Here is a 13,597-nt window from a genome sequence, read left to right on the forward strand (position 1 = left end):
AGGTCTATACAGTAGAATATAGTATATTTAACCATCTAAACATCCACTCAGTCAGGTCTATACAGTAGAATATAGTTAAATATACCATCTAAACATCCACTCAGTCAGGTCTATACAGTAGAATATAGTATATTTAACCATCTAAACATCCACTCAGTCAGGTCTATACAGTAGAATATAGTATATTTAACCATCTAAACATCCACTCAGTCAGGTCTATACAGTAGAATATAGTATATTTAACCATCTAAACATCCACTCAGTCAGGTCTATACAGTAGAATATAGTATATTTAACCATCTAAACATCCACTCAGTCAGGTCTATACAGTAGAATATAGTTAAATATACCATCTAACTATCCACTCAGTCAGGTCTATACAGTAGAATATAGTATATTTAACCATCTAAACATCCACTCAGTCAGGTCTATACAGTAGAATATAGTAAAATATACCATCTAAACATCCACTCAATCAGGTCTATACAGTAGAATATAGTTAAATATACCATCTAACTATCCACTCAGTCAGGTCTATACAGTAGAATATAGTATATTTAACCATCTAAACATCCACTCAGTCAGGTCTATACAGTAGAATATAGTAAAATATACCATCTAAACATCCACTCAGTCAGGTCTATACAGTAGAATATAGTATATTTAACCATCTAAACATCCACTCAGTCAGGTCTATACAGTAGAATATAGTATATTTAACCATCTAAACATCCACTCAGTCAGGTCTATACAGTAGAATATAGTAAAATATACCATCTAAACATCCACTCAGTCAGGTCTATACAGTAGAATATAGTTAATATTTACCATCTAAATATCCATTCAGTCGGTATGGGAGGGACAGACAGACAGACAGACAGACAGACAGACAGACAGACAGACAGACAGACAGACAGACAGACAGACAGACACACAAAGCCCAGGCAATAAACACATACACTCTAACACACAGCATCAGTATGTGTGCTACTGTGTTTTATAAGAAATGAATGAAATCATGAGAGGACACACTGGCCCAGACATCAAAGCTGAAAGGAACAGGAGGAAGAGGGTGCTGGAGGTCACACAGACAGTCTAATGGCCTGGTCTATCCCCTCTATCTAGCTCCTTCCCTCCTGTCTGGATTGTCAAATAGATGACCAGTACTGTACTCTGTACTAAGACTAGGTCAACAAACATCCAAATAGACCTCAGCCTAGTCACCCATTCATCTATTAATACACTTTAGTGAATGAGTTCACATTCCTCCATCTCACAGACACTTTCTGTACGATCATGAGGAAACCCACGGAGCAAACAAGGGGCAAGTGGTTAGAGAGACAGAGGGGCATTACAGCATCATTTCCTGGGGATTAGAATCCGTAGAGCTCCAACAGGCTCTGGGACTGTTCTAACTTTATGGGTCAGCTTTGATCCTACTAAAGCTTCCAACGACACACTGACGTCCACACACACACACACACACACACACTGAATTCTAATCACTTGCACAGCGGAAATACCGTAAAACTTCAATTCAAACGCAGTCTGAAATAGCCACCTGTCCCTTTTAATAGCCGGGTATCTGCACACATTTCAGCAAATAAACACACACCTGTTGTTTCCAGAGAGGGCATCCTATGAAGCAAGCTACATCTACTCTGGGTTTTCTAAAGCTAACCAGCTTCAGTTAGCTTCACATTCCATCTCAGGCTTCATCAGTACCAGGACGGTGGGTATCGCTCATTCAGCTGCTGCTAACGCTAGCAGGCATGGAACTGTGTGCATGTTGCACATAGCTAATCCAACTCCCAACTCTTAATTGAAACAATACTGGACCATCAATCCATGGGCGAGTAAGTCACATTTCCAAAATCCAAATGAAAGAAAAGTTAACTTGCAAATTCAGCACGCTATGGTGTGAAATAGGCTTTTTAAAAGTTCCATAATTATTGAATGACTTATTGTTAATGCCACCTTTGGTTTGCTTATCAAAGCACAAGCAACTTTCCCCCCACTCCTTACTGATATACAGGATACACTGAGTGCACAAAACATTAAGAACACTTTCCATGACAGACTGACCATGTGAATCCAGGTGAAAGATATGATCCCTTACTGACGTCACCTGTTAAATCCACTTCAACCAGTGTAGATGAAGGGGAGGAGACAGGTTAAAGAAGGATTAAGCCTTGTGACAATTGAGACATGGATTGTGTATGTGCCATTCAGAGGGTGAATGGGCAAGACAAAATAATTAAGTGCCTTTGAACGGTGTACCGGTTAGTGTAGTGTCAAGAACTGCAACGCTGCTGGGTTTTTCGCACTCAACAGTTTCCTGTGTGTATCAAGAATGGTCCACCACGCAAAGAAACATCCAGCCAACTTGACACAACTGTAGGAAGCACTGGAGTCAACATGAGCCAGAACTCTTTCGACACCTTGTAGAGTCCATGACCCAATGAATTGAGGCGGTTCTGAGGGTAAACGGGGGTGAAACTAAATATTAGGAAAGTGTTCTTGGTATACTCCGTGTATACAGTCATTGTGTTTGACATGGGGGGGGGGGGAGATAAACATCTACGAGAGAAGGGAAAGAGAGAAGGGAAAGTATTCTGAACTAAAATAGAAAACGCATCATGCAACAATTTCATTTTACTGAGTTATAGTTCATATAAGGAAATCAGTCAATTGAAATAAATCTATTAGGCCATAATAGATGGATTTCACATGACTGGGCAGGGGTGCAGCCATAGGTGGGCCTCGGAGGGCAACCCACTGGGGTGCCAGGCCCAGCCTATCAGAATTAGTTTTTCCCCACAAAAGGGCTTTATTACAGACAGAAATACTCATTAGCACCTCACACACCACCCCACCCCCCCTCAGAAGATTCCGCAGGTGAAGAAGGTGGATGTGGAAGTCCTGGGCTGGTGTGGTTACACGTGGTCTGCTGTTGTGAGGCCGGTTGGACGTACTGCCAAATTCTCTAAAACGAAGCTGGAGGCAGCTAATGGTAGAGAAATGAACATCCAATTATCTGGCAACAGCTCTGGTGGACATTCCTGCAGTCAACATGCTAACTCAAAACTTGAGACATCTGTGTCATTGTGTTGTGTGACAAAACTGCACATTTTAAAAGAGGCCTTTTATTATCCCCAGCACAAGGTGCACCTGCATAATGATCATGCTGTTTAATCAGCTTCGTGATATGCCACACCTGTCAGGTGGATGGATTATCTTGGTAAAGGAGAAATGCTCACCAACAGGGATGTAAACACATTTGTGCAAAATAAATGAGATGAATAAGCTTTTGGTGCTTTATGGAACATTTCAGGGATTTTTTTTATTTCAGCCTGTTTAAATCGCTCAGCACTATTTTCAGCACTAAGGCTGTGGTTCATGTAATCACTACCATAATCTCACAGTCAGTAGTGAGTATCACAGAGGAAGAATCCTCACACCTACTCTCTGGCGTGCACAGCGACCCCAGACACACCTTCTCTGAAGGTCATATTGATGGATTTGTATGCGAGGCCCAGCAGGGCTGAGCAGGCGTCAGATTATCATGGCAGTGGTGATGCATTACCTCCAGCAGGACAGTCTTCCTGTCCTCACTCATGTGTTTACACTGCACACCTACACCTCACATGGAGGCAGAGATTACACTATGCACAGAGAGAATACACTATGCACAGAGAGATTACACTATGCACAGAGAGAATACACTATGCACAGAGAGATTACACTATGCACAGAGAGAATACACTATGCACAGAGAGATTACACTATGCACAGAGAGAATACACTATGCACAGAGAGAATACACTATGCACAGAGAGAATACACTATGCACAGAGAGAATACACTATGCACAGAGAGAATACACTATGCACAGAGAGATTACACTATGCACAGAGAGAATACACTATGCACAGAGAGATTACACTATGCACAGAGAGATTACACTATGCACAGAGAGATTACACTATGCACAGAGAGATTACACTATGCACAGAGAGAATACACTATGCACAGAGAGAATACACTATGCACAGAGAGATTACACTATGCACAGAGAGATTACACTATGCACAGAGAGAATACACTATGCACAGAGAGAATACACTATGCACAGAGAGATTACACTATGCACAGAGAGATTACACTATGCACAGAGAGATTACACTATGCACAGAGAGAATACACTATGCACAGAGAGAATACACTATGCACAGAGAGATTACACTATGCACAGAGAGAATACACTATGCACAGAGAGAATACACTATGCACAGAGAGATTACACTATGCACAGAGAGAATACACTATGCACAGAGAGAATACACTATGCACAGAGAGAATACACTATGCACAGAGAGATTACACTATGCACAGAGAGAATACACTATGCACAGAGAGAATACACTATGCACAGAGAGAATACACTATGCACAGAGAGAATACACTATGCACAGAGAGAATACACTATGCACAGAGAGATTACACTATGCACAGAGAGAATACACTATGCACAGAGAGAATACACTATGCACAGAGAGATTACACTATGCACAGAGAGATTACACTATGCACAGAGAGAATACACTATGCACAGAGAGAATACACTATGCACAGAGAGATTACACTATGCACAGAGAGATTACACTATGCACAGAGAGAATACACTATGCACAGAGAGATTACACTATGCACAGAGAGAATACACTATGCACAGAGAGAATACACTATGCACAGAGAGATTACACTATGCACAGAGAGAATACACTATGCACAGAGAGAATACACTATGCACAGAGAGAATACACTATGCACAGAGAGAATACACTATGCACAGAGAGATTACACTATGCACAGAGAGAATACACTATGCACAGAGAGATTACACTATGCACAGAGAGATTACTAATCTAAACCTATATCAACTAAAACAGGGAAGAGAAACACTGTAGTGCTCTGATCACTGTTTAACCTTAGAGGTGTGGAATGGTGATCAAACCAACACACTAGCTGACTAAGTGGTGGTTGGTTGCTGTCTGTCTCTCCCTCCATGCTCCTGTGTTAGTCACTCAGGGGACGCACCGCAAGGCCCCTCCTCCGCCTGTTCTCCCTAGCGCTGTATCAGCAGGGACTTTTCTGCTGCTTCCCCCACCTCGGATCCAACCATGTCTATACAGAACTGGACGTCCTCGGGTCCGTTCGGAACAGGTCTCTATATTGAAAAATGGATTTATGCATGTTTGTCTGGTTGGGAAAGCCCCAGGTCCATTTCAGAACTGGTCCAACTTTTTAGACTTCTACTTGAGAGGCCCAACATAACAATCCTTGTCCCAACAGACAGACAACACCAGGGACATAGTGAATGATGTCACAACAGACAGACAACGCCAGGGACATAGTGAATGATGTCCCAACAGACAGACAACGCCAGGGACATAGTGAATGATGTCCCAACAGACAGACAACGCCAGGGACATAGTGAATGATGTCCCAACAGACAGACAACGCCAGGGACATAGTGAATGATGTCCCAACAGACAGACAACACCAGGGACATAGTGAATGATGTCCCAACAGACAGACAACGCCAGGGACATAGTGAATGATGTCCCAACAGACAGACAACGCCAGGGACATAGTGAATGATGTCACAGAACCTGGTTGTGGGTCACAAATAGGGTGATTTTTAATTTATCTAACTAGAGTAACTGTTGGCATTTCATTTTGTCGCTGTACCGTAACTGAACCGTGACCCAAAAAGCGCAATACCTGGTGAACCGTTATACCCCTAGTGTGTACATGTGTGTGCTGGGATAGCAGCTCTCCTCCCCTGTCATCTCCACCTCATCAAGCTGATTACCCAGGAGCACATCGCTATGCTAACTAGCCAGCTTCCTATAACCATGGTGACTGGGGGCTTACTGAGCATGCAGACATGGAGGAGGACATGGAGGAGGGGAAATATGGGGCTCTCTATGCGGGAGCTGTGTGGGGCTCTCTATGCCGGAGCTGTGTGGGGCTCTCTATGCCGGAGCTGTGTGGGGCTCTCTATGCCGGAGCTGTGTGGGGCTCTCTATGCCGGAGCTGTGTGGGGCTCTCTATGCCGGAGCTGTGTGGGGCTCTCTATGCCGGAGCTGTGTGGGGCTCTCTATGCCGGAGCTGTGTGGGGCTCTCTATGCCGGAGCTGTGTGGGGCTCTCTATACCGGAGCTGTGTGGGGCTCTCTATACCGGAGCTGTGTGGGGCTCTCTATACCGGAGCTGTGTGGGGCTCTCTATACCGGAGCTGTGTGGGGCTCTCTATACCGGAGCTGTGTGGGGCTCTCTATACCGGAGCTGTGTGGGGCTCTCTATACCGGAGCTGTGTGGGGCTCTCTATACCGGAGCTGTGTGGGGCTCTCTATACCGGAGCTGTGTGGGGCTCTCTATACCGGAGCTGTGTGGGGCTCTCTATACCGGAGCTGTGTGGGGCTCTCTATACCGGAGCTGTGTGGGGCTCTCTATACCGGAGCTGTGTGGGGCTCTCTATACCGGAGCTGTGTGGGGCTCTCTATACCGGAGCTGTGTGGGGCTCTCTATACCGGAGCTGTGTGGGGCTCTCTATACCGGAGCTGTGTGGGGCTCTCTATACCGGAGCTGTGTGGGGCTCTCTATACCGGAGCTGTGTGGGGCTCTCTATACCGGAGCTGTGTGGGGCTCTCTATACCGGAGCTGTGTGGGGCTCTCTATACCGGAGCTGTGTGGGGCTCTCTATACCGGAGCTGTGTGGGGCTCTCTATACCGGAGCTGTGTGGGGCTCTCTATACCGGAGCTGTGTGGGGCTCTCTATACCGGAGCTGTGTGGGGCTCTCTATACCGGAGCTGTGTGGGGCTCTCTATACCGGAGCTGTGTGGGGCTCTCTATACCGGAGCTGTGTGGGGCTCTCTATACCGGAGCTGTGTGGGGCTCTCTATACCGGAGCTGTGTGGGGCTCTCTATACCGGAGCTGTGTGGGGCTCTCTATACCGGAGCTGTGTGGGGCTCTCTATACCGGAGCTGTGTGGGGCTCTCTATACCGGAGCTGTGTGGGGCTCTCTATACCGGAGCTGTGTGGGGCTCTCTATACCGGAGCTGTGTGGGGCTCTCTATACCGGAGCTGTGTGGGGCTCTCTATACCGGAGCTGTGTGGGGCTCTCTATACCGGAGCTATGTGGGGCTCTCTATACCGGAGCTATGTGGGGCTCTCTATACCGGAGCTATGGGGGCCTCTACGAGCTATGTGGGGCTCTCTATACCGGAGCTATGTGGGGCTCTCTATACCGGAGCTATGTGGGGCTCTCTATACCGGAGCTATGTGGGGCTCTCTATACCGGAGCTATGTGGGGCTCTCTATACCGGAGCTATGTGGGGCTCTCTATACCGGAGCTATGTGGGGCTCTCTATACCGGAGCTATGTGGGGCTCTCTATACCGGAGCTATGTGGGGCTCTCTATACCGGAGCTATGTGGGGCTCTCTATACCGGAGCTATGTGGGGCTCTCTATACCGGAGCTATGTGGGGCTCTCTATACCGGAGCTATGTGGGGCTCTCTATACCGGAGCTATGTGGGGCTCTCTATAACGGAGCTATGTGGGGCTCTCTATAGAGGAGCTATGTGGGGCTCTCTATAGAGGAGCTATGTGGGGCTCTCTATAGAGGAGCTATGTGGGGCTCTCTATAGAGGAGCTATGTGGGGCTCTCTATAGAGGAGCTATATGGGGCTCTCTATAGAGGAGCTATATGGGGCTCTCTATAGAGGAGCTATATGGGGCTCTCTATAGAGGAGCTATATGGGGCTCTCTATAGAGGAGCTATATGGGGCTCTCTATAGAGGGAGCTATATGGGGCTCTCTATAGAGGAGCTATATGGGGCTCTCTATAGAGGAGCTATATGGGGCTCTCTATAGAGGAGCTATATGGGGCTCTCTATAGAGGAGCTATATGGGGCTCTCTATAGAGGAGCTATATGGGGCTCTCTATAGAGGAGCTATATGGGGCTCTCTATAGGGGAGCTATATGGGGCTCTCTATAGGGGAGCTATATGGGGCTCTCTATACGGGAGCTATATGGGGCTCTCTATACGGGAGCTATATGGGGCTCTCTATACGGGAGCTATATGGGGCTCTCTATACGGGAGCTATATGGGGCTCTCTATACGGGAGCTATATGGGGCTCTCTATACGGGAGCTATATGGGGCTCTCTATACGGGAGCTATATGGGGCTCTCTATACGGGGAGCTATATGGGGCTCTCTATACGGGAGCTATATGGGGCTCTCTATACGGGAGCTATATGGGGCTCTCTATACGGGAGCTATATGGGGCTCTCTATACGGGGAGCTATATGGGGCTCTCTATACGGGAGCTATATGGGGCTCTCTATACGGGAGCTATATGGGGCTCTCTATAGGGGAGCTATATGGGGCTCTCTATAGGGGAGCTATATGGGGCTCTCTATAGAGGAGCTATATGGGGCTCTCTATAGAGGAGCTATATGGGGCTCTCTATAGAGGAGCTATATGGGGCTCTCTATAGAGGAGCTATATGGGGCTCTCTATAGAGGAGCTATATGGGGCTCTCTATAGAGGAGCTATATGGGGCTCTCTATAGAGGAGATATATGGGGCTCTCTATAGAGGAGATATATGGGGCTCTCTATACCGGTGTGTAACAGGGGAGCTTCCTCCCTGCTCAGCATGTGTGATGATAGGAGCTTGACAAATATGTGGGGTAGGGTGCAAGAGCTCCTGAATCATGTGCTAAGTGCTGGAGTCACCGGAATGCAATCTCTCACACACAGTAGCTAGCTAGCCAGTCTACTTCTCACAGATGAAGAATCTCTCACACACTGTAGCTAGCTAGCCAGTCTACTTCTCACAGATGAAGAATCTCTCACACACTGTAGCTAGCCAGCCAGTCTACTTCTCACAGATGAAGAATCTCTCACACACTGTAGCTAGCTAGCCAGTCTACTTCTCACAGATGAAGAATCTCTCAAACACTGTAGCTAGCTAGCCAGTCTACTTCTCACAGATGAAGAATCTCTCACACACTGTAGCTAGCTAGCCAGTCTACTTCTCACAGATGAAGAATCTCTCACACACTGTAGCTAGCCAGCCAGTCTACTTCTCACAGATGAAGAATCTCTCACACACTGTAGCTAGCTAGCCAGTCTACTTCTCACAGATGAAGAATCTCTCACACACTGTAGCTAGCTAGCCAGTCTACTTCTCACAGATGAAGAATCTCTCACACACTGTAGCTAGCTAGCCAGTCTACTTCTCACAGATGCCAGCCTTTGTAGTTGTTCAACTGCAGCCTGTTTTTCAGGAGTTCCTAAAAAATAAAGCTCAATCCATCTGCCAGCATGTTAGTGTACACAAACACACTACGAAAAACAAATCTATTCAGATTAAGAAGAGCAGCATTAGCCTGCTCCCTGCAACTAATCCACTGAAAAGGGGCCTTCCTTCCCAAGCCTAAAATGCCTAGTGCTCAGCATGACATTTCCCTTTAAAAATGACTACATGTCTCACAGGGCTATGAACATAGTGATTCATATCACACTTAAACCTTCCAGAGACAGGGCTTTATTAGTTGGTATAGCCTCTTGTCTAGCTCTACACTGGTTTAATGGTAGTTAGGGTGGTACTGGCAGACAGGGCTTTATTTGCTGGTATAGCCTCTCGTCTAGCTGGTATAGCCTCTCGTCTAGCTGGTATAGCCTCTCGTCTAGCTGGTATAGCCTCTCGTCTAGCTGGTATAGCCTCTCGTCTAGCTGGTATAGCCTCTCGTCCAGCTGGTATAGCCTCTCGTCCAGCTGGTATAGCCTCTCGTCTAGCCTCTCGTCTAGCTGGTATAGCCTCTCGTCTAGCTGGTATAGCCTCTCGTCTAGCTGGTATAGCCTCTTGTCTAGTTCTACACTGGTTTAATGGTAGTGAGGGTGGTACTACTGTAGACAGAAAGTAGGAGATTTAACCCAGATTTGGTGTGGCCCGCCTCACTATTGAAATCCCTGCTGTAGATGTCAGGGAACTCGTCTCCTGATCACTGCAGCAGATGTGGGTAGGTAGGCGGGTCGGGTCTCTCGGTCATACGGGTCGGGTCTCTCGGTCATACGGGTCGGGTCTGGGTGTGAATAATATATTGAGAGGCCTGTGATCCTGATCTCAGCCGTCTGTCCATCATAATGCCAAAGCCAGGATCTCCCTTCCATATCCCCATCCACTCTCTGTTGGCAGTGGTGTCAAGGTTGTCAGATCAGATAACACAATGACACACTTAGCCTCAAAAATGGCCTCATATTGTGATGAACAACAGCTCCAGCACTGGATGTCATCTTCTCCTGTCTTCCTGCCCCCTGGCTATGACAGACAGAGCTCACTCAGGTTCATTTTGATTGGCCAGAAGATAAACCCCAGGCTAGCACTACATCATAAAAGGGTCTCAGTTAGCCCCTATGTAGCCTCCCTAGCCTACATTCTTTTTAGTGCTTGCTAGGATCAAGCAATGCTGACTGACATTGAACATGACAGTCTCACAAAGAAACATTGTTACTGGTGGCCATTTCCAGACACCCATGCTTTCCAGAGTGTGCTGGTGTCTTAGAATCACCTCTGCTTTCTGAGGCTAGTGGCAGTTAAATACAGTAGTAGGTATGTCATGTGTAATTGGGCCCTGCCACCGCCCCTCCAACTTACCCTAGGGTGTATGGGAAATGACATCCTATTCCCTACATACTAGTCCCCTACTTCTCACCATAACCCTATGGGCCCTGGTTAAAAGTAGTGCACTACCAACCCACTATCAAGCGCCTCAGGCTTATAAAAAGTCTAAACCACTGTTGGTATTAATTTGCATGTGGTGGATTACTGTGGTATTCTGCTTTGCAGACACATTAACGTGTCAATACTGAACAGGCCTCTGTCACACAGGGTATTGGATTTTTAGTTGTTGCCAATACAATCAGTCATTGGGTGATAAGTTAGTTACATCTAGCCAGTCAGAACAGGACCAAGGCTAGGGGAGAATTTAGAAGTGACCGAGTGGACAAAAGCACCAAAATGTTCCAGGTAAAAAAAGATAATATGTTGGGGGTGGTGGTCATATGTCGGCCAGCCGAACCTAAAAATCATTAACCTTCCAAGTGATGCTAACATCTTGTCAGACTGCATTCCTATTTTAATGGGAGGATTGGAATGAAAAAAGTTAGAAACAACCTTGAGCATGTGTAGTAACAATATGTAGTTACAAATCATAGACAAAGGTGGAGCATATCGTCGTATAAACCAGGGTTTCCCATTAGTCTCAGACAGTGACCGTTGGAAAACTATTGGTCCTGTGTAGAGCATATTTGGTGTACCTCGATCACTTCAGAGGTGAAGTCTGATTTAGTGTTCTCTCCCCCCCCCCCTCCTCCTCTCTTGGTGCACGTTTTGGTTTTCACCCAACACCACACAACTGATTAAAATATCCAACTCATCATCATGTTTGATCATCTGAATCAGCTGTGTAGTGCTAGGGCAAAACCCAAAACTTGCACCCAGAGGGGCGGCCCAGGGAAGAGATTGGGAAACCCTGCTATAAACCACTTCCTTTCACAATCCTAATTTCGCACTGTCCATGCTCCTTGCGCAACATCCGTAAACTCCCTATTTCAGACCCCACCGACATAGCTGGTTGACTGGCTGGGACAGGCCAGACAGATCATCACCACATACCAACCCGTTTTCTGTTCAACCCAAAATCCTCAGATAACTGATACGAATACAGATTGATGATGTCAGCTATGGAATATCAGGAATATGATGTGGAGAATACAATACCAATATATTGAGAAACACGAAATCGGATGTCATGGACAAAGAAGTAGCTAGGGAGTGGGACTGGGGAAAAGTTAGCCAGCTAGCCACCCAGTTAGCAATGTCTGGTATGCTCGCATTCCAGTTTGTATTTCTGATAAATAAGGTAGTCTATTTATAAACAGTTTTGTATTTCCATTGAATACAGCAATCTACCAAGCAAATTATTTCCTGCTATTAATAAGATGAAAAGCAGGATTGCCAACTCGGCTCATGCTAACTAGCTAGCCTACTGGTGGGAAGTTGACAAAGCTTTCTGGTCTTGAGTTAATCGATGTCTGCCAATCAAACTGTCAATATTCAAAACATGCAGCGAGCAAGCATGTTCATCAAGATTTTAGGCCATGGTGGTACGAAATGTGAGTTTGACAGGCATGCTTGACAAGCTAGGTAACCAGCTAACGTTAGCTCTTGCTAACGTAAAGTCAAGAGCGCATCGATTACTACACTCGCGTGGCTGGTTTGGGACGCCTAGCACCCACGCCTATATTACTTAACTGTATACCGTTAAAGTACTGTACTGAAAAACTCTTAGCTTTCCGATTAGAAGAGAGGGAATATGCACATTTCTAAAGGTGACAATGCTAGGCCGCATTATATTACAAGCCTGGAGATTTGTATGAGGGAATTGCATGAGAAATGTGTCCCTCCGCCCCCAGGATGGCATCGCAAGCCGCCTAGCAGGGAGCGCTCACACGGGAAAAGCCAAAAGGAAGCATCACGAGGAACAAAAAACGAACGCAGACAGAGACACTATCGACTGAAAACTCATGAATCCATTGTGTTGAAGCTAAACAGTCGACACATCACCTATGTGTCGGTTAGCGCTGAGAAACAGGTTAGAACTGCTCGTGTGTGTTCAGAGAGGGAGAAGGGAAGGATGTCTGGCTGGTCTCACCATAAAGTCACTGCCGAAGTTATCCTCTCCTTTCTGGTCCCCTTCTCGCATAACACAGACCCCTTGGATGAACTTTCTCAGGATATTCGCCTGGTCCATCCTCTCGGCCCGCTGTCCGGCGGCTTTTCCGGCTTTCCCACGGTATGTAAAATAAATCCAAAGTGGGGAAAACGAAAAAAAAGAAACAGCTTGTGCTATGAATCCTCGCAGATAATCATTTCAATGTCCCCTACCGCCCCATGTTATTTTTCATATTCTCTTCGGGTTAGACAATAATAGTCAAAACAAAAATCGTGATTCCGTTGTTGTTTCTAAATATATATCACAAGCTATGACCATAAACTCGCTATCGTTACTTGAATATAAAAATCCAAACACCGGTTCACCCCTCCCTGACTCGCCGTTGCCACATTCACAAGTCAGATACAAGAATACACCGACTGCGGTCGCCCTAAAGCCACTTGGAAACATTAACGCCCATTTCACTAAATAGCTTACTGTAATTGGTCCGTAGCTTCAAGAAATTAGTACGTGATTGGTTAATAGGTTACGTCAATCTAAAATGTGAATAAATTAAGTGGGCGACGCTCCCGTCAATCACTATGTCTCCTGTTCTTCTCTCTCATTGGTTAAATTCTATTTAGCGCTTCCTACTTAGGTTTTGCTGTAATGCAATTGTTACAATGGATTGGTGCATAGAGTTCTCCCCTATATTGTGAAATGATTATGAAGAAAAATACCAATCTTTCATGTGGTTAAAATGATACAGTTGCCTGGGCATGGGCATGGACATGGGTCTGTGTCC

General features: G+C 46.1%; 1 protein-coding gene across 1 annotated transcript in view; it reads right to left on the reverse strand.

Annotated features, from left to right (window-relative positions):
- LOC106598037 (tyrosine-protein phosphatase non-receptor type 12) overlaps positions 1 to 13,238 on the reverse strand; it is a 122,092-nt gene extending 108,854 nt beyond the window's left edge. The window contains exon 1 of the mRNA XM_045698674.1: positions 12,793 to 13,238. Within this exon, the coding sequence (XP_045554630.1) occupies positions 12,793 to 12,891 (99 nt within the window). The 5' untranslated portion in view covers positions 12,892 to 13,238. The remainder of the gene's footprint in view (positions 1 to 12,792) is intronic.
- Positions 13,239 to 13,597: the final 359 nt, after the last annotated feature.

Source organism: Salmo salar, chromosome ssa17, assembly GCF_905237065.1.
Source record: "Salmo salar chromosome ssa17, Ssal_v3.1, whole genome shotgun sequence".
Classification (NCBI taxonomy): Eukaryota; Metazoa; Chordata; class Actinopteri; order Salmoniformes; family Salmonidae; genus Salmo; species Salmo salar.